Source organism: Antedon mediterranea, chromosome 7 (genome assembly GCF_964355755.1).
Source record: "Antedon mediterranea chromosome 7, ecAntMedi1.1, whole genome shotgun sequence".
Lineage (NCBI taxonomy): Eukaryota > Metazoa > Echinodermata > Crinoidea > Comatulida > Antedonidae > Antedon > Antedon mediterranea.
The window spans coordinates 29,939,910-29,961,050 of record NC_092676.1 but is presented as its reverse complement, the minus strand read 5'-3'; the positions used below and the strand labels follow the sequence as shown (position 1 = coordinate 29,961,050).

General features: G+C 32.4%; 2 protein-coding genes across 3 annotated transcripts; one reads left to right on the top strand and one right to left on the bottom strand.

The window, feature by feature from the left end:
* Nucleotides 1-8,497: 8,497 nt before the first annotated feature.
* LOC140054080 (uronyl 2-sulfotransferase-like) lies at nt 8,498-15,082 on the top strand. Its single transcript, XM_072098918.1, has 8 exons — nt 8,498-8,922; nt 10,632-10,888; nt 11,579-11,722; nt 12,341-12,420; nt 12,687-12,834; nt 13,711-13,808; nt 14,196-14,353; nt 14,737-15,082. The coding sequence occupies exons 1-8, from the start codon at nt 8,697-8,699 to the stop codon at nt 14,910-14,912; spliced, it is 1,287 nt and encodes a 428-aa protein (XP_071955019.1). The 5' UTR covers nt 8,498-8,696; the 3' UTR covers nt 14,913-15,082.
* On the bottom strand, nt 11,716-21,096 carry LOC140054079 (peptidyl-prolyl cis-trans isomerase-like 4). 2 transcript variants are annotated; one of them, XM_072098916.1, is made up of 13 exons: nt 20,934-21,096; nt 20,304-20,371; nt 20,139-20,203; nt 19,928-20,045; nt 19,462-19,604; nt 19,183-19,279; nt 18,770-18,886; nt 18,250-18,374; nt 17,760-17,826; nt 17,399-17,510; nt 17,061-17,131; nt 15,658-16,127; nt 11,716-12,185 (listed from the first exon to the last, which is right to left on the bottom strand). In XM_072098916.1, the coding sequence occupies exons 1-13, from the start codon at nt 21,001-21,003 to the stop codon at nt 12,182-12,184; spliced, it is 1,527 nt and encodes a 508-aa protein (XP_071955017.1). In that variant the 5' UTR covers nt 21,004-21,096; the 3' UTR covers nt 11,716-12,181. The 2 variants fall into 2 exon arrangements, with proteins under 2 accessions (XP_071955017.1, XP_071955018.1); XM_072098917.1 differs by lacking the exon at nt 11,716-12,185 and having other exon boundaries at nt 15,149-15,931; nt 15,983-16,127.
* Nucleotides 21,097-21,141: the final 45 nt, after the last annotated feature.

The window sequence follows — 21,141 nt, the reverse complement described above, 5'->3', positions numbered from 1 at the left end:
ATGTGACAAAAACAAGTAAATGAAGTGTTCCTCTTCCAATTAAAAATCACTTTACCTAAAACACCTCCAATTAGCGACCATTATATTATTTAGTATTAATAAAGCAAGAAGAATATATAGTTTTTAATTATGTGACAAAAAACAAGTAATTGTACTGGACCTCTTTCAATAAAGGACCACTTTACTTAAAACACCTCCAATTAGCGACCATTTTATTAATTGGTATGAGTAAAGACAATAATAATTAATAGTTTTAATTATGTGACAAAATTAAGTAACTGTACTGACTGGTCCGCTTCCAATTAAAGATCACTTTACTTTAAGACACCTCAAATTAATGACCATTTTTATTAATTGGTATGAGTAAAGGCAAGATTAATTAATAGTTTAATTATGTGACAAAATTAAGTAAATGTACTGGTCCGCTTCCAATTAAAGGTCACTTTACTTTAAGACACCTCTAATTAGCGACCATTTTTATTAATTGGTAGAAGTAAATACAAGAAGAATACATAGTTTTAATTATGATAGTGACAAAATTAAGTAACTGTACTAGTCCTCTTCCAGTTATAGATCACTTTACTTAAAGAAACCTCCAATTAGCGACCATTATATTATTTAGTATTAATAAAGCAAGAAGAATATATAGTTATTAATTATGTGACAAAAACAAGTAATTGTACTGGCCCTCTTTCAATAAAGGACCACTTTACTTAAAACACCTCCAATTAGCGACCATTTTATTAATTGGTATGAGTAAAGACAATAATAATTAATAGTTTTAATTATGTGACAAAATTAAGTAACTGTACTGACTGGTCCGCTTCCAATTAAAGATCACTTTACTTTAAGACACCTCTAATTAGTGACCATTTTTATCAATTGGTATGAGTAAAGGCAAGAATAATTAATAGTTTAATTATGTGACAAAATTAAGTAAATGTACTGGTCCGCTTCCAATTAAAGGTCACTTTACTTTAAGACACCTCTAATTAGCGACCGTTATATTATTTTGTATGAATAAAGACAAGAAGAAGAAATAGTTTATAATCATGTGATAAAAAACAAGTAATTGTACTGGTCCTCTTCCAATTAAAGATCACTTCAATTTAAACACTTCCATTTAGCGACCGTTTTATTATTTTGTATGAGTACAGACAAGAGGAATAAATAGTTTATAATCATGTGATAAAAAACAAGTAATTGTACTGGTCCTCTTCCAATTAAAGATCACTTCAATTTAAACACTTCCATTTAGCGACCGTTTTATTATTTTGTATGAGTACAGACAAGAGGAATAAATAGTTTATAATCATGTGATAAAAAACAAGTAATTGTACTGGTCCTCTTCCAATTAAAGATCACTTTACTTTAATACACTTCCAATTAGCGACCGTTTTATTATTTTGTACGAGCACAGACAAGAGGAATAAATAGTTTATAATCATGTGATTAAAAACAAGTAATTGTACTGGTCCTCTTCCAATTAAAGATCACTTTACTGTAAGAATAACAAATAATAATAACAGGATTTTTATAGCACACATACCACAGAGTGCTCAAGGCGCATTAAAAAAAAAAATAATAAAAACAAATCATACAACTCTCCCGGTCCCGAGAGCGATTTTTTTTTCCGTACGAGAGTTCCTCCATCGGTTCGTTTCGGACTCAATCGACTCTTCGGTAAGTCACCGATGCTCACTGATGCGTGACAAGACAAAACGTGAGCAGTTTTTTTGCACGAGTGACAGATTTATACATAATTTAGGCCTAATACTATACTCACTGTATATATAATAATAAATATTAGTAGTAGTACTGAACGTCATTGTAATAATAATAATAGGCCTAGAATTTTAATAATATAATACTGTATAGGCAGCCACAAACCAATGTATGTACCATCAGATTCACAAACAGTAACACACACACAGCAGCAGCACTTTGTTGGTCGTCACAAGCAAGGCCTAGCTAGCCTAACTAGCCCTACGTGCGTGTGCTTCAATGTAGTACATTTCCATCTACAGTACTATTTTTTATTTTAATAAAATGAAGTAGTAGGTTAGAAATACAGATGTTTTTATCAAGAAAATTACAATTTTCTTCAGGTTTTTAAGTGTAACATTTGAAAAATTGTATACATATAGGCCTAGTAGTAATTGTATTCTTGTAAGTTGTAATGTATAGAAAAACACATGCTTGCTTATAAAGCGTTTAATATTGTGTTAATTTATAATTATTGATATCTTGGCCGGTGGAAATTTTGAATTAAAATGAACAATTTTTTTTAAAAATTTATTTCAGAAACCATAATAAAAAAAATAAAATCAAGAATATGGAATACAGAAACCGATCTTCATGACAAGATGATAGTATCACATATAATTATTAAAGCTTCCTGGAAAATGTGTTGCAGTATTATTAAATGTATTTGTACTATTGCAGTCGTGTCAGTACCGTAATTGAATGTTTTTTACTTTGCATGTATTTTTTATGATTTTCCAAATTACATATACACATAATAAACAATAATATTAGTTGTAGGCCTATAACTTAATTAAAACTCCAAAATTGCCTATATTAAAAGTCTGAAATCTTTATTTTTCAAGATTGGGGATAATTAATACGTACACCTTTAACGTAAAATTTCCATTACCTTACAATATAAATATTAATTTAATAATATTATTTTAAAAGGTATAAAAAACATACACTGTGCATAGGAATTCCTACTGTACATAATCATTTTAAATTCAAAAGTAATACCTTGCATAGGCTTACACAAGCTTGGCTAGGCTAGCCATGGGCTAGCTACAATACCATAAACGATAAGAAAAGAGCCTTTCGTTCGTGACAAAAGGTCGTTCAACTTCAACAAATAATATCTGATACGACCTATTATTGGGTCGTAGACCTAAATATCTTCAATATGCTATTGGGTTCTTAATGTAATTACTAAGTAGGCCTAGTATTTATTAATTAATGTCATCAAAACTCGTATTAGTGTAGATTCATTTTACTATTAGAGAGCCTGTGTGAAAGTATTAGCTCGCGGTTTGTAAATGTAAATTGTATTATATTGTCACGCATCAGTGAGCTGACTTTACCGAATACCGAAGAGAGTCGATTGAGTCCGAAACGAACCGATGGCAATAGGGTTGGTGAAATTCAGTCCAAAATACGCAGAATTTTTTCCAAAATACGTAAAGTTGAGGGCGCTATACTAATCCAAAATACGCGAGTCTTTCCAAAATACGTCGACTTGAGGGCGCTATTCATTTTCCAAAATACGCGAATTGTCCAAAATACGTAAAGTTGAGGGCGCTAGTCATTTTCCAAAATACGCGATTTGTCCAAAATACGTCAATTTGGAACCGCTTGTAATTTTCCAAAATACGTCAACTTGAGAGCGCTATTCATTTTCCAAAATACGCGATTTAAATAATTACTTTACTTCTTCTAACCAATTATTGATATTATTTTAATTACAATACCATATGCTTTTTATTATTATTATATATTATATGAAATAACTATTATGTTAGATTTCAGATTAGGTAACTTATTTGACCATAAGTACTGTACATTAAATTGAAAGCGATGTTGGTCTGTCGAGCTCGGGAAAAATATCGATTTTGTAGATCACCAAATATATAACACATGCCCATGACTATGCTTAAATACTATACGTACATGCTGCTTTTGTAGCCGGTTTATGCCTCATTTAAACTAGCTACGTCTGGCAATGCAATCGTACATCGTTCAGACATTATTAATGTATATTATAGGCACTGTCTATTGACTGATGTTGGCACATATTTGTTTTTATTCAGTAATAAATGATTACATTGAAAAATAATAATTGGCTACTCTATGACATTTTATTTACAAAAAATTCTGCCTTCCAATACTTTCATTTATAACTAAAATGTACTTGTTTGTTTTTTACTCTAAGAAACTTTTTTTTAATACATTAAACTGTAATTCTACCTTACACTTTCAATATGATACATTTGGAAAGGCTCTCGTATTTTGGAAAAAAGTTTGCCGCCCTCAAGTTGACGTATTTTGGAAAATTACTAGCGGTCCCAAATTGCAAATTGACGTATTTTGGACAAATCGCGTATTTTGGAAATGAATAGCGCCCTCAATTTGACGTATTTTGGACAATTTGCGTATTTTGGAAAATGAATAGCGCCCTCAAGTTGACGTATTTTGGAAAGACTCGCGTATTTTGGATTAGTATAGCGCCCTCAACTTGACGTATTTTGGAAAAAATTCTGCGTATTTTGGACTGATGTTCACCAACCCGACTCACCGATGGAGGAACTCTCGTACGGAAAAAAAAATCGCGTCCCGAGAGCCGCTGTTTTGAGGTTGACCTGACAATTGTGGCAATTACCAATTGGGACATTACCCTTGTTGGACATCTGGTAAAAATAAATACTGATTATGCTGCCACTTTAGTACACAAAACGATAAATAAAAAAAAATAATACAACTTGTAGCATTCCATTTAAACACAGTAGGCTCTGTTCAAAACTGCTAGTGTAGAAAAGTCAAATCCACCCATATAATAAAACCTAGAACTAGCTAATGATGTAGAAACACCAACAGCTTATTTATCAAATAAAAATCAACATTATACTCATGTACAACTCAACAGGTAATGTAGTAACGAAAATTGCCTCACAGCTAATGTAGTTAATATCGCCAGCTAATAAAATATTATATATTTTACAAACCTAAATGTCTAAATCATGTGCAAATGTATTTCTCTACTTGCCGTCAGTCTATCCACCTCTCGTAAGTGATCGGCTTTCAAAACTTAGCACTCTGATCGTAAGCAACCACCCTTGTTAGCGACCACCTTTAATATTTAAAAGGGACTACCTCTGTTAAAGGACCGCTTCTCACAATGGACAACCTCCTGAAGGGGTAACCACCTCTCATAACGGACTGCTTTCATAAACTACCACCGCTCGTAGACGACCACTTCTTTTACCGACTACACCTCCCGTAAGTGACCACCTCAATAGAGGTGGTAATTTGCGAAAGGTGGTCGTTTATGAGAAGTGGTCCCTTAGGAGAGGTGGACGTTTTTTTTTTAGAGATTATTCGAAAAATACAAAAAACCGAAATACCCTTGAGTGAACGAATAATTATGATGCGCAATTAAGGTGTTTATTTTGCCATATAAAATATAAAAAAATAAATATTTTTTGGTAATATGCATCAACAATATTTTTCAAATGTATTTTAGATAAATAAATAAATAATGTAAAATCTCGAAACAAAAAAATATTGTGACTAACCAATTCAATGTTTTATTAAATAAAACCAAAAATCAGGCATCTGTGAAAAAAAATATAATGAAAAAGAACTCACTTTAACAATGACGAACTTACTTGTTTAAAGCACTTTTGTTATCAGTTAATATTATTAAATTAGTAACAGTATTATGAATATTACAAAATAATATTTTGAGAACTGAAAAATATTTTGAGGGAACAAATATATTTAGGGAGAACAAAATAAGATTTCAAGAACTGAACAATATAAAAAATGAATTACTACTTCGAGACAAGGAATGATCGAGAGAACGAAATAATTTCGAGGGAAATTATTTCGTTCTCTCGCGAATTAGTAATTCGAATTCCAATGAAATAATATTTCGAGAGAACGAAAATAGGTAGGCCCTATGCCTATATGATTTAGTGATATTCATTCCCTAGAAATAATAATACAGTACCGGTAGGCTATATATTTTTTCAAGTTATCAGATTTACTTCAAATTGACAACAGGTTGTATATACTCAATCAAAAACAAACAATTTAATTTGATTAGACTATATGTCTCCAGATATAATAATAGTAATATTTATTTCAATCGACTTGATATTTTGCGATTCAAGTTGGTATTCTAAGGAATTATAATTACCCTAACGGGAGTTGGTGACCTTCCAGTGCCCTAGTTTTTACGGGGTTAATATGATGTCGATGTCCCTACTTTTTTATCGATGAAAGCTGCCCGGGTGGTTGCAGCCATTTTCAACAGCTGGTATTACACTATTCAATGCTGAAAATTGTCCAGTGGACACTTTCAAACACCGGACACATTTAAATCTTACACCGGCGTTTATTATAACGGTAGTAATATCCATTGACTCAACACTATGCGATCAAATCTAATATGACTTCTTGAGCACTTTTTCCCGCCATTTTACATTTATTTGGGTGAAACAAAAATTAAAACAAATCTCTACAGTTTCGAACATCATCATTTATTTCCTTCCTTTTACCATAGAGGTATAAAATTAGATTTTCTAATTTTATACCTCCATGCTTATTGAACATCAGTCTATTAATAATCCAGATAATAAATCCAGAGTCTCGTCCGTGGGTGCGCGGATAATAATACTTATCAGATAAAGATGATTGTTTGCCATAAACTGCAATCTTAATTAAACATTCTAATTAAAATCATCCATAAACACAATGTTCTTAGAAATGTATTTTTAACAAACAGACTGAATATCTATAAAAAAAATCATTTTTATAGGCCATTTTTTAAATAATTCCAATTGGTTTGTTCAGTTGCATAGGTCAACCGGCTCAGCTACAGTGATTAAGTTCTAGGTTGACCCTGGTCTCCTCAATTTCAGTTGTTTTGTTACGAATAAATAATGAAAATAGGCCTATGAACAAGAAAATAGTGTAATACCACTACAAAACACCCAATTCAGATGAATAAACCATGTTTGGGGTACACACACACTACAAATTCACGACGGCATTTCTAATTTTCAAAATACCGCGCTGAAATTCTTTTAAAGTTATACAATATATAAACGGATTAATGGTTAAATTAGACGCTATTAATAATTCTGTTACTCTATGCAAAACAGAGTTATACTCGAAACACGTGCACAGACAATACACAAAAATAAAGACACAATTCGGCGTGATTGTTACCAGAAAAACGACAGACGACTGCATGAGTGTTAATATCAGGTTTGTTTTAAAACACGGCGCATGCGCATTAAGGTTGGAACCTGGCGCGCCCGGCTGTTGAGGAGTAGAACTTCCTACTATAGACCGTTGGCTTAACTTCCACAGAATACAGCCGTAACAATAGGACATAACGCTAATAGGAAAAAGTGCATTGAAGATAAGCTGATAAACGCCTGTAAAAATAGGGTGTTCATCTTTCAGATAGCATACGCCGTTATCATACTCCATTATGTCAAATATACGAATTCCGGCCAGAAAACCGGGTATATGTGGAATAAGTAAAGGAAGAGTGTATATGATTAGTTTATTCCCGCTTGATGACTTCATTCGGTAGAATAACGGATGAATAACAGCAATATACCGTTCGACGGTCAAGACTACCAAGTTGTACGAAGACGCCACAGTCATGTACCAAAACAATGAACGAAATTTGCATAATAATGTTGGCTTGTCATTATCGGCATAAATAACATAGTTGTAGAATATTAAAAACATTACACATCCAATCAAATCAATCACAGTTTGATGTAGAAGTAATTTTAACGAAAGCGACTTCTTAAATGATTTATTGTAGACAAATACAAAGATGACCAAAGAATTTGCGACGATTCCAGTTATGGATATAATCCATCTAGACGCTAGTAACATCGTTGTGTCTACTTGTTCTTCTACTGAATCATTCATAATCTAACCGTTAGATTAAATTAATATGGTACCACAAAAAAAGTTGATGGACGGTCCTCCTTGCAGATGGAGAAAACCACGCCGGATACGATTTACTTTTTTAAACACAAAAATTCAAACAGTTGACTTGTAAAATCGATGAAGCGTTGTGCATTGTGACGTCGTAAGAACTGTTTGGTACGACAAGTTGATGGACGATCTTTCAGATGGAGAAAAACACGCCGGATAGGATTTACTTTTTTAAAGACAAGAATCCAAATGGTTGACTTGTAAAATCGAATAAATCGTTTTACCGATAAGACTGTCAACACCACACACCTTCTGTTTAGTGATTTCGTAGATAAAAGTGAATATCATTCACCAGCATCCTTTAGTCAATCAACTCAACTCTTTGTTGACATCTCCACGTAATTATTAGTAATTATAAATCTCGACAAAATAACGCTTATTTTAACCCCAGGGGCAGTCTAATCGTTCTCATTACTGCAAAGTAATTACTTAGATTTTTGAAAGAACAATGATTAATTGGTTAAAATGTCATCATGTATATTGTTGATATCATGATAAATTGGTTTTCTTCATATATTTTTTCATACAATAACAATTAAAATGTTGGTTTAAAAAATATATACTTCAATATATGTTATCATTCAAAACAAAATTGCATGATTAAATTATGATTAATTAACTGTGATTTAAATAGGTTCGTCTGCTTCTTCCAGCCTTTGATTTGTCCAAAACTATAGAGGGCGATATGTAGAAAGACGTTGTAGTCACAACCTGTTACAAGTTGGAATTGTGAAGTCTTTTGTTGGTGAGCGAGCGAGCGAGGGCCAGACTTGAGCGTACTTAAAATCACGGCTTGAGCACCAGCTTAGAAGGGTGTCATGTCTTCCTGTGCTGTATATTATGACGTGTCAACATTTATAAAACTGTAAAACTAGTTCCATGTCGGCCAGTATTATCTAACATTTATATGGACGGACTTTTAAGTTAAAATGGCAAACAAAAAAATATTGATAACTTTATTTCTGATTACTGGTGTTCTAATAATCTGCTATGTATATGTTGGCAGTAATGGGAGCTTATCTTATGGCGAAGGTACATCATCAGCAAGCGGAGTACTGTCCATCGCCGGCAAACACAAAGTTGGGCCTAAGAAAAAACCGATTACATCAAGAAAACCGAAACTAGAGTGGAAGGAATATTGGAAACATATAGAAGGTAAGTAAATAACATTTAAGCAGGAACTTTAAAACGTGGTTTTGTTGTGAGCAAATAACTGTGTTATGTAATAATGTATACCCGGGTCGGTCAAACAATCAAATAGATGGTTCGTTGCGTGTAGTGAAGCATGAAGACGACAAAGCAAAAAATAATTTGTATGGTAGAGGTGACAATTGTAAAGAATATTTTGGCAAATTGCCAAGGATAACCATAAGCGAATTCATTCACTATCCTTAAAGGCAGCAATCCCGTTCACAAGACAAACATATACATAAGATGCTCTACATAAACAAAGTCTTATAACAAGTCTTTTACGAAAGCCCATTAATGCCATTTTAAGTATATGTTTTTCGAACGTAATCCGTTATAACGAATTAGTAATTCGTTTGAACGGATTAATAATCTGTTCAAACGAATTAGTAATCCGTTCAAACGAATTGCAACATATACAACAAGTGCCATTTAAAGTATATGTTGTAATTCGTTTAAACGGATTACTAATCCGTTCCAACGAATTACTAATTTGTTTAAACGGATTACTAATTTGTTCAAACGAATTACTAATTCGTTCAAACGAATTACTAATTTGTTTAAACGGATTACTAATTTGTTTAAACGGATTACTAATTTGTTTAAACGGATTACTAATTCGTTCAAACGAATTAGTAATCCGTTTAAACAAATTAATAATTTGTTTAAACAAATTAATAATTTGTTTAAACGGATTACTAATCTGTTTGAACGAATTAGTAATTCGTTTGAACGGATTAGTAATCTGTTCAAACGAATTAGTAATCCGTTCAAACCAATTGCAACATATACAACAAGTGCCATTTAAAGAATATGTTGTAATTCGTTTGAACGGATTACTAATCTGTTCAAACGAATTACTAATTTGTTTAAACAGATTAATAATCTGTTAAAACGAATTAGGAATCCGTTACAAACGGATTAGTAATTTGTTTAAACGGATTACTAATTTGTTCAAACGAATTACTAATTCGTTCTAACGAATTAGTAATCCGTTTGAACAAATTATTAATTTGTTTAAACAAATTAATAATTTGTTTAAACGGATTACTAATTCGTTCAAACGAATTACTAATTTGTTCAAACAGATTAATAATCCGTTTAAACAAATTATTAATTTGTTTAAACAAATTATTAATTCGTTTAAACGGATTACTAATTCGTTTGAATGAATTAGTAATTCGTTTGAACGGATTACTAATCCGTTTAAACAAATTAGTAATTCGTTTGAACGAATTAGTAATCCGTTTAAACAAATTAGTAATTCGTTTGAACGAATTAGTAATCCGTTTAAACAAATTAGTAATTCGTTTGAACGGATTAGTAATCCGTTTGAACAAATTAGTAATCCGTTTAAACAAATTAGTAATTAACAGATTATTAATCCGTTCAAACGAATTATTAATCCGTTCAAACGAATTACTAATTCGTTATAACGGATTACGTTCGAAAAACATATACTTAAAATGGCATTAATGGGCTTTCGTAGTCTTTGGAAGTAGAGTTTTAATTTGTCATTATAAAAAATCCTGACACATGACAGGACTTGAACCCAGGACCTTGAAATGGTAACCAAGCATCATAACCACCAAGCTACAACTCCACTCCATCTACTAATAATGTACTCTATTTACTGAATTTTATTTTTCAACGAATGAAGATTATTTTTTTTTCAGAGCGAAAAATTATGGGTTTTCAAGATGAAGGAAAGAATGTTTTTGAAGAAACTAACAAAGTTTCACAAAACAAGTCAACAGAAGTAGTTGGAAACGTTGTAAATGAAAATAAAAAGGTTGTTGAACCACCAGTAAACACTATACTAAGTAAACCAGATAAAGTAATTGTTGGAAAAAAGAAATGGTTATACGACTGGAACGAAACTAAGGAAGGAGTTGAAAAATTACCCTTATATGGCAACTGGGAAGATACAACGGTGAGGATGCTGTTATGATATTGTTATCTGTTTTCAATTATTGGTTTTACTTTTAAAAAGTTAGAATAAAATAATGTTATAACTAATAAATACCCTGTCACATGCCTAGGGAAACGCTGGAGTTTACTTACACCTGAGTGCACCCCATACAAAATGCAGGTGTAATCAGTGTGGCCAGCATTTGAAATTAAATTATGCTAGGTGGCAGCACAAAATTATGCCAGATTTTCTAAAATTATGTCTAGCATAAATGCTAGATGGCAGATGGGTCAATATTATGCTATCTAGCATAATTATACCAGAGTGTTGCGGCCATGGTGTGTAAACTCCTGAGATGTTTTGCTAGACGATTTGAAAGGGTTATACGTAAAGTGCTTGTGACAACAAAACAAATGTTCTACCAGATATTTCTACAATTTATTTCGTGCACAGAACAAGTGGAAATAATTGTGCTTGTCTCGTACAAAGATAAAACATTAACAGAAACACAAATATCAAAACAACTCTATTAAATCAAAAAGTAAAATCATTAACAAGATAGAAAACTAAGTTATCTACTTACATTGTGGTTATACTGGATTCTATACTATCTATAATTAATACCAAAAGTTGCTAAGTTTGAGTGAATTAAGTAATGTAACATCACTACACTTACTGTAACATATTCCTTAATATTTTATCACCTTTCAGGCTCAACGTATTATTTTTAATCGTGTTGGTAAATGTGGAAGTCGGTCAGTGTTGGACGTTTTCAAACATTTAGCCAAGGTTAACAAATACAACATGATCAACTCGGTTATTTATAACCAAACCCGTACATCAGAGGAAAAGAAGGTTTGTATTCGGAAGCCTTGTCCAGGGGCAGATCCAGCGTTAGAGATTAGGGGGGCTAAATAGGTTTGTATTCTGAAGCCTTGTCCAGGGGAAGATCCAGCGTTAGAGATTAGGGGGGCTAAATAGGTTTGTATTCTGAAGCCTTGTCCAGGGACAGATCCAGCGTTAGACATTAGGGGGCGCTAAATAGGTTTGTATTCTGAAGCCTTGTCCAGGGGCAGATCCAGCGTTAGACATTAGGGGGCGCTAAATAGGTTTGTATTCTGAAGCCTGTTTAGCCCCCGCCTAAATCCGCGCCTGTTGTCCACACTATCAAACTTTATGTGACTGCGATATCAGTGCCAAGCCCCTTAACAGCCACCGTGCACCGCAGAGATTATGTACAGTACTGTTGGTATTTGTTGCGACCAGACATAAGATCACAGGACTTTTACTATCTTGGCAAGGCAAGCTCAGTGTCTACCTGTTAGATAATGGTAACAAAATTGGTATTAAAATGAAACAAAGAGTTGCTGAACCCTTTTTATATTTTATTAAAATCCGATGAAACTTTTCCACAAGTTAAATTATAATACACACTGGCATCCGACAAAAATGAAATTGTTTATTTATTTTTAGAATCTGCTTGTGAGTGTTCTTTTGAAGGTAGACCCACCATTCTTATTTCAGCGACATTTGCATTACATTGATTTTACCAAGTAAGTATTCTTCCAATGCCAATTAATAATACTTAATGTAAACTAAGTAAATGAAATTTGTGTTTTTAAAATTTGCTGAAGCTGCATTCACTTCATTTGTTCCTTTTGATGGGAATAAAAGATGATGCTGTTTTGTTAAACAAATTGGAATATATCAAATGGAAGATACAGAAGTTTGAATGTTATTTGATTCAAATCTGAATCTGCTTATGGCGCTAGATCCAAATACATTTTATTTAAATTTTCTTAACCCTTTTTTTCGATAGATTCAGCTCTTCATATGTGAAATATATCAACATAGTTCGTGACCCTATTGAAAGATTTACATCACAATATTACTTTAGGCGATTTGGTGACGGCAAGAACGATAAGAGTACCCGTCCATTTAAGGGTACAGAAGAAGAAAAATACCAGGTAATGAAACAAACGGCGTAAACAATTGCTTGTTGCTGTACTTGCATTTTAATGCTACATTCAGAATGTAAACAATTGCTTGTTGCTGTACTTGCATTTTAATGCTACATTCAGAATGTAAACAATTGCTTGTTGCTGTACTTGCATTTTAATGCTACATTCAGAATGTAAACAATTGCTTGTTGCTGTACTTGCATTTTAATGCTACATTCAGAATGTAAACAATTGCTTGTTGCTGTACTTGCATTTTAATGCTACATTCAGAATGTAAACAATTGCTTGTTGCTGTACTTGCATTTTAATGCTACATTCAGAATGTAAACAATTGCTTGTTGCTGTACTTGCATTTTAATGCTACATTCAGAATGTAAACAATTGCTTGTTGCTGTACTTGCATTTTAATGCTACATTCAGAATGTAAACAATTGCTTGTTGCTGTACTTGCATTTTAATGCTACATTCAGAATGTAAACAGTGGGGTGGCCATTATGTACCTTGTCATTGCTTTTTGTCATAAAGACAGTAAAGAATGCAAGGTGTACACTACAGATCTATCTACACTATCAAACTAGAAAAAAATATGGTAGTGATATGGGAACATCATGTCCATATATGGGCACATCATATTTCGTTTGATAGTGTGGACAGAGCTTTAGTACAGGGAAGGGATTGTACAATGTATTGAAATAAATAATTTATACTATGCTTTATATTGAATACTTTAGTATTTTGATAATTCATAAATTAAATTAAATCTCCCTGTTCAAACTGTATTTAATTTTGATCGCTATTAAAACCCTCTAAACTTTAGTTATAGAAATAGTTTTAAGTGCCTAATCACACTGTAAGATGAAATGATTTTTATCTTGTTTTCAGACTATAAATGAATGTGTTCTGAGAAAGAAATTCGAATGTTCTCGTAACAAGCTTCAATATATAATACCATTTTTCTGTGGTCAAAGTCCACAATGCAGGTAATGTGTTAAATAAAATAATACCTTCATATAAATTACACATATTTAAGAATATTTCACAAATTTTTATTTTTGTTAAACTTCGTTTAATGAGGGTGACTCAAAACAGCCGAGGCTGTTATGCATGAGGCCCTCAACATTTAAAAACTGGGAACGATACAAATACGAAAAATGAGAAATAACAAAAGAAGGAAAGAAAAAGGACCAATAAAATATATAAATGAACATATATATATATATAGTAAATTTAGTATCATAAGAGAAAGAGTTTGTGCCCTGGAGTGGGTACAGTATATTTGCTACTGCCAATGACATAGTGTGTTCTATTTACAGTTTGTATAATGTACCATTTTAAAACATCTGAATGTATTTTTTTTTTAAATTAAGATTTCAAGACAGAACACCCCTAGAAATTGCCAAGAAAAATGTTGAACGTGACTTTATAGTTGTGGGAATTCTAGATGAATTAGAAAACACATTTGCAGTCTTAGAAAAAATGCTGCCTCGTTTTTTTGCAGGTGCTGTTGATTACATGAGGGCTCCAGGTAAGAACTTTGTTTCACTATAAAGGTGTATTGTCCCACAAAACATGAAAAATGACGATTAATAAAATCAGATTTTGAATAGGTTATTTTGTAGTTTTAATAAAGTTAATCATCTCCGTAGAAAAAAAGGAAAACAATGTATTAAAATGAATCATTAAGAACCTGTTGGCTGGCAGCCAATTTGACCATTTTTTGCTTTAAATTACAGTTTTTCAGGAAAATACAGGAACTTTTTTTTCATCCAATTTTTGGTGAAAGTGAACAACTATTATAGAGCATATTAAAAAAAAATTTGAAAAAAAGAAAAAACTTTCCAGGGAGACATATCTTTAAGTATATATTTTGAATACACATTTATAACAATGATCCATTTTCAAATTTAGGTAACACATATTCACGTAATCGTTCATCAACGATGACAAATTACAAAGAGTCTCCGTCTCCAGAGGTGCACGCTGTACTCATGCAGCAGATGTCATTAGAATATGAATTTTACCATTTTATCAAGGAACGCTTCGAACAATTAAAAAGTCAACTTGGTATTGGAACGACCAAATAGTAATTTATTTCATATAAAAGGGGCTAGGGGTTATTGTGTTTATTTCATATAAAAGTGGCTAGACAGTTAGAGTTGTTACAGGAAATCAATTATTTAAAAAATCCTTGAGAATTAAAAATAATTTTACATATTTTCACGTATTGTCATTCAGTATTTTATACTGTATTAGTTTATTTGGACAGTAGTAGCAAGCCTTGTTAATAGCTGTTTTTTTTAAAAGAATTTCAGTGCTAAAATTCTTGTAAATATTTTTTATTAAGCAGTTATTTATTTTTATAAAGGTACAGGGTACGTCACTAATTTCTAAGTTACAACCTATATTTCATCCATGTTATGGATATATTTAGGTTTATACCGACCGCATCTAACCAACTTTTATTTCCGATATCCATCAATTTATATGGTGTGATATGGGGACTGATAGATTTCGGTCTTAGAACCTAGACTATGGGACCGATAACTCTCAGGGTAAATGGATAACAGTAAATTTATTTTATTTGCATTATAAATATAAGTAATCATCTCGTGATTACAATTGCAATTCCTTCAACAGGAAGGAAGTACTGTACTGTGTTTAATTTTAGTAGTGTATTTTTTTATCAATTAGAAAAATAAAAATAAATAAATATGATTTAATTTTGATGTTTTTTTGTAGCCTTGTCATTCTATAATTAAATAAAAAATAGCATTACAATCTTAGATTGTATTCCCCTCCCCTCTTAATCTATAATTGCCAGTACATCACCTTCGATCACGATATCTGATGTGCCGGTCACGACTCCTACTCCGGTCTCTTTTTGTCTTGCGGTCACGACTCCTACTCCTGTCTCTTTTTGTCTTGCGGTCATGACTCCTGCTTCGATCTCTTTTTGAATTTCGATCACGACTCCTACTTCGATCTCTTTTTGTCTCACGGTCACGACTCCGGTCTCTTCTTGACTTGACGTGGTCTTTTTCTCTGCTTCTGTGTCTAGGGCCTCTCTCATAATCCATACTGCGAATCCTACTCCTTCTTCTTTGCTGTTTTCTATCCCTCTCTTTTCTGTATTGATAATCATCAGGACTTCTTTCCTTTTTAGAATCCCTGTTTTCATTTTTCGTCTTTTTCTTATGTTTATCTTTTCTATCTTTCTTATGTCTCCTTTTCAAGCGTTTATCATCATCTGATGAAGATGATGAGTCGGATTCACTTAATTCGTGTTTTCTCAACGAAATCTGTAAAATCACAACAAAAATAATGGTTGAATGAATTGTAATCAAGTACTGGTAAGAATCAAGAGCAGCTGTCAGGCCAATTTACACAGACGAATAGTAACATTAATAAAAATATAATATAATAATAATAAATGAAAACTTATATAGCGCCGGTATCATCCACCCATGTGGCGCTCATGGCGCTTTGTGCATTAACAATGTGCGAGAACATCAGCGAATAGCGACGTCTTTAGGTTGATCTTGAAACTGTTTAGACTAGTTGAGCATTTAACTGTTGCTGGTAAGCTGTTCCATACACTTGCGGCCGCAACGTAAAAAGATCTCTGACCCCACTGATTTTTCGCTCTACGCTCTTGAAGAAGGTTTTGTGACAATGATCGTAGGCCTCTGCGGGATGATTCGTAACGAACCACAAGGTCAGATAAATAAGCAGGAGCACTGTCATTTAGGATCTTGAATACAAACAACGCAAGTTTGTACTTAATACGTTGTTGAACAGGCAACCAATGCAAATCCATCAGGACAGGAGTTATGTGAGCGTTTGATTTTGTACAAGTTACAATTCTAGCTGCCATATTTTGCAAGCGCTGCAAACGTTGTATTTGAGATTTTAGTATGCCAAACAACAAGGCATTACCAATGTCAATTTTAGAAGTGACAAATGAGTGTACAATCAATTCAGCTGTTTTCTTGTTAAGATTACCGCGAATACGACCAATACGACCAATATATATAGAATCTATATAATTCCTTATGACCATTTACACAAAACTTGGAGGGGACAGGCGGTTTCTACCGAGGATAGATTCAGATTCTACGTGGGACAAGCTACGGTTTTTCATTTACTGTTATCTTGTGTTGACAGCATTAATCTCTGAATGTATTCCACTCTCGTTCCACGCATCACAAACCATTTAGTAAGTACACACTCACCTTTGGTTGTCTGTCTTCTTCATGTCTGGGCTTTGGTTTATCTTTTGAAGAACTTGGAAAACTTCCAACAACTGCAAAGAAAAAGATCAGTTATTGAGCTGCAAAAAACACAAAAAAAAAACACCCATATTTAGTGGTAGATTGAAAGGCTTGTCAGTGCTGTCTGTGTTGAATTCTGACGAGATAAGTCGTCTTGAGATAGCCATAGTTTTTAGGTCGTCGGGAGAACTTTAAACATGTTTACTTTTCTCCTGACGATATGACTCGTCGTACGACGCTGTCCGAGTTGGCCTTAATTGCTAAATTTATTCCAAACTAAGGTATTTCAACAAGCTTACATTTTTGTTTCTGGTTCAATTTGGCAACTGACTGACTAAAATCAACATGTATTCGCCTGTCATCTATCAGCACATTATCCATCTTGAAGTATGCTTGCTCACAATCCTCTACCTAAGAAAATGATAAGAAGCAAAATAGCTGACAGTCTTGGGCTGATCTAAATGTCTGAATTTTTAATGTGTTTTTAATTATAAAACAGAATTTTGGAACTTTTACACCTCATGGAAAGTCTGGTTTTAGGAGAGTTCCGTTTGTCAGAGAGTCTGGAAAAGTCAATTGTATTTTATTTAGACTCCAGACTGAAATGACAATTAAAATAGAACTTAAACTAATATATTTTTACTAATGTCTAGTTCTTACCCTTTCAAATTCTATGAATGCATATTGCAAAGATTCTTCTGTTTTCATGTCCTTGATTACTTCACAGCTGAGAAAGGTAAAGACATTTTATTTTTCCACTTATTTATAGCAAGGTAAACTAAAAATTACTGTACATACATCATTAACAAAGCAATTAGTACTACTACTGTAACTTTGAAAAAAAACAAAAATAATTTCAAACCATGTGCTATATTTTACTGTGTTTGACCATGGAGCTATATTTTTATAGCTCCATGGTTTGGCCATGATTAAATGAAATATAGTTATGTCATGAATACAAGCAGGCTGATTCATTCATTAACGAAAAAATCTATTCAAATTTATGCACCTCCCTTCGAGAAAACATACTAAAACAGAAAATTGTACAAATAAAAAAAAAAACAAATTTGATTTAAAATTCACAGAGTTTTGTTTTTAAACACAATGCTTAATGTTTACATACATCTGGCAAATGTGCAAAATGATTTACCTGTTAATTTGTCCAAATCTGGAAAATATAATTTGCAAATCATCTGAAGTTGTCACTGGATTTAATTTACAAACAAAGAGCACATTCTCTGGTGGTTTAATATCAGCGTCTGGTATGTCTCCTACCTGAAAAATACATTAAAAGAATGAATGTGCAGAGCAGATCATAAGAATGTACTTAATACAAGTAAAATGTGAAAAAAAAACAAGTATAGGGGGACACAACTTATCAAGCCCTTTTGAGTTTTTGTGTGTTTCCTTTTCATCTTTATATTATGTATTCATATATTGTTGTATATTTTTATGTTTGATGAATAAAGAATATTTGATTTGACTAGTCCTCTGGGTACGAAATTTGGCAAAAAATGTGGGTGGGATTATACTTGGATTGCATTACCCATGGGTTACTAAAGTTTTGTGTCTGAATTTTTTCTAAATTATGGTAGGATTATACTTAAGGTTGAGACTATACTTGAAGGTATATAGTAATAGTGATTCATAATACAAAAATGGATTCAAACCATTTCTAAAATGTGTGCATTGGCTTTTGATTCTTTAGATTCCAACTCTTCTTTCAATTCCTCTTCTGTTTTGCCTTTGTCTTTATCAACTTCCTCATCAGCTGCTATTCGACCACTCTATATACAAGAAAAATGTAAAGCATTAGTATTCACCTTTTATATTATCTTAATTTATATATCTTAATATTGTTTTGTTTCTTGAATGAATATAACCTCTTGTTTTTTAACCTTGGAATACAAATTTCAATTACTATGTATTTCACAATAAATTTGAACTTTGAACTTTATCCATATTATTATTTAATTTCTTTTATATTTTCTACAGTAGTACATTATACAATATAATACAAGTTTATAGAAACGTAGCTTATATTGATGATTGGACAGTTTAGTTTACAAAGTGAATTTCATACGTCTAATTGTTCTTTCGTCGGCTCAGGTGACCGATCCGGAAAGGTCAATCCATCAGGGTCATCAAATGGGTCATCTAAAACCACAGTATGATTAATTCTAAAGAAAACAAAATAAAATATTACAATAATTTAAATATTGTTAATGATGAATGATGCCACTGCATTATGTTTGTCAATAGCTGGAAGAGACTTGCATTTGAGGTAACCTTGTAATTCTAGGGCTCAATGGTTGTTAAAAGTCTGATTAGATGAAGAATAATTGATTTAGCTAAGCCATACCTGATGTCTTGATAAGGACGATTCTCCTTGTCTGTGAAAGACTCACTGAGTTTAGTAATGATATCAAAGCCTTCTGATACCTCTCCAAACACAGTATGCATGCCATCCAAGCTATCAACGTTCTCAGACAACGTAATAAAAAACTAAGACAAAAACATAGATTGTTAAGCATAGATCCAAATACAGTAAATTATATTGAAACTTAATCTAATAGATTAAAGTATCAAGTGGTTCGAATGTATATGTGAACTTATTCAATTAATCTCACACTTATATAATTATAATTTTCTTTATTATTATTACAGTATTAATTAATTGATCTTTATAATATTTGTTATTTGAACAATGTTCAAATTTGAGAACCTCATTTCTGTATTTTCGCCACAACTGGTGGCCTATTGATTGTGTTTGTGGAAATGAAATAAAAAAATTAAAAAGTAGTATAACTCTAAAAGTCTAGGGCTACCTGAGAACCATGCATGTTAGCTCCATTGTTTACCATAGAAACTGCTCCCAGTTTTTTATGTTTGATGCGTGGCGTTGATTCCATTTCAAAATAACGGGCTTGATCCCCATACAGCTGCCTGCAATAAAATATAAACCAATTATAAAATTATGTTTTTTAAATTCCAATTCTTTACATTAACAAATAAATTGTGGATAGAGTGTTAACCTACCTAAATACAGACTCTCCGCCATTTCCAGATCCACTTGGGTCACCAGTTTGAGCGATGAAATTACGCTAACATAAATAAAAATAGAAATAAATAAAAACAGAATAAGACACAGAACACCGAGGAATTGGACAATAAATTAATCTGTAAAAGTTTTGAATGACTTACCTGTACAGAATGAAATAAACAAAAGTTATAGTACTTGAGTTTGCAGAGTTTCAGAAAGTTTAAACAACCTAAAACAAAACAAAAATAGTTATTATTTTTTACGATCATTTAAATTGCCTAGGTAGGCCTAGATTTTATTGATGCAATTTTTTGCGGGTCATTCTACACCTGATATGATAATTAAGAATAGATATAAAATTGTCTCAAGTATATTCTAAAATTATATTTAATGCTAATTTGAAATTTATTACGTTTTAGTACGTTTTTTGAAAATACGTTTTTAATGTGAAAAACTGTCAAAATAGTAAGTTTAATCCGAAACAGAAGACCGCCCTCTGTGATAAAAAGTGATGATTTGTAGCGTTTGAATGAAAAGTATATTTTAACTGATTTTAAATTGTTTCCGGAAAGAAATATATATTAGTTAACTTTACCACTAATAATTGTTAATAAGATCTACTTTAAATATCATGCAAGGCTACCGGGCACTACCGGGCGTAGATTACTATGAACGGTTTTTTGGGCCCGATCGTCCGCATGGTAAAGATCGTCTGCTCTAAACCTTTTTTCCTGTCTCTTCCTCTCTGTACCTAGCTAGCCTAGCAAACATCGTTCGTAATAAATACTTACACCTGGGTCTTTCTTTGGGATAAAGATCAATCACTATATCACCAAGTGTTGTTTCAAGTAGAACGGCCATGAATCTACTTTTCTGATATTAATATACTACTAAGAAAATAATAATTTTGTTTTGAAATTTTGACGATCGCGCGTCGTTGTTGAAATAACGATGTTTTTCATGCATGGTTGACTTTTCAGCTACAGCACGTCTGTACGC

What these genes read in the sequence shown, in the direction of transcription:
- LOC140054080 (XM_072098918.1), top strand. Translation starts at nt 8,697, where the DNA reads ATGGCAAACAAAAAAATATTGATAACTTTATTTCTGATTACTGGTGTT. An exon ending in CATTACATTGATTTTACCAA is followed by an intron (nt 12,421 to 12,686) that starts GTAAGTATTCTT and finishes TTTTTTCGATAG; the next exon opens with ATTCAGCTCTTCATATGTGA. An exon ending in TGATTACATGAGGGCTCCAG is followed by an intron (nt 14,354 to 14,736) that starts GTAAGAACTTTG and finishes TTTCAAATTTAG; the next exon opens with GTAACACATATTCACGTAAT.
- LOC140054079 (XM_072098916.1), bottom strand. Translation starts at nt 21,003, where the DNA reads ATGGCCGTTCTACTTGAAACAACACTTGGTGATATAGTGATTGATCTT. An exon ending in CGTCCTTATCAAGACATCAG is followed by an intron (nt 19,280 to 19,461) that starts GTATGGCTTAGC and finishes TGTTTTCTTTAG; the next exon opens with AATTAATCATACTGTGGTTT. An exon ending in ATTGAACCAGAAACAAAAAT is followed by an intron (nt 17,132 to 17,398) that starts GTAAGCTTGTTG and finishes TTTTCTTTGCAG; the next exon opens with TTGTTGGAAGTTTTCCAAGT.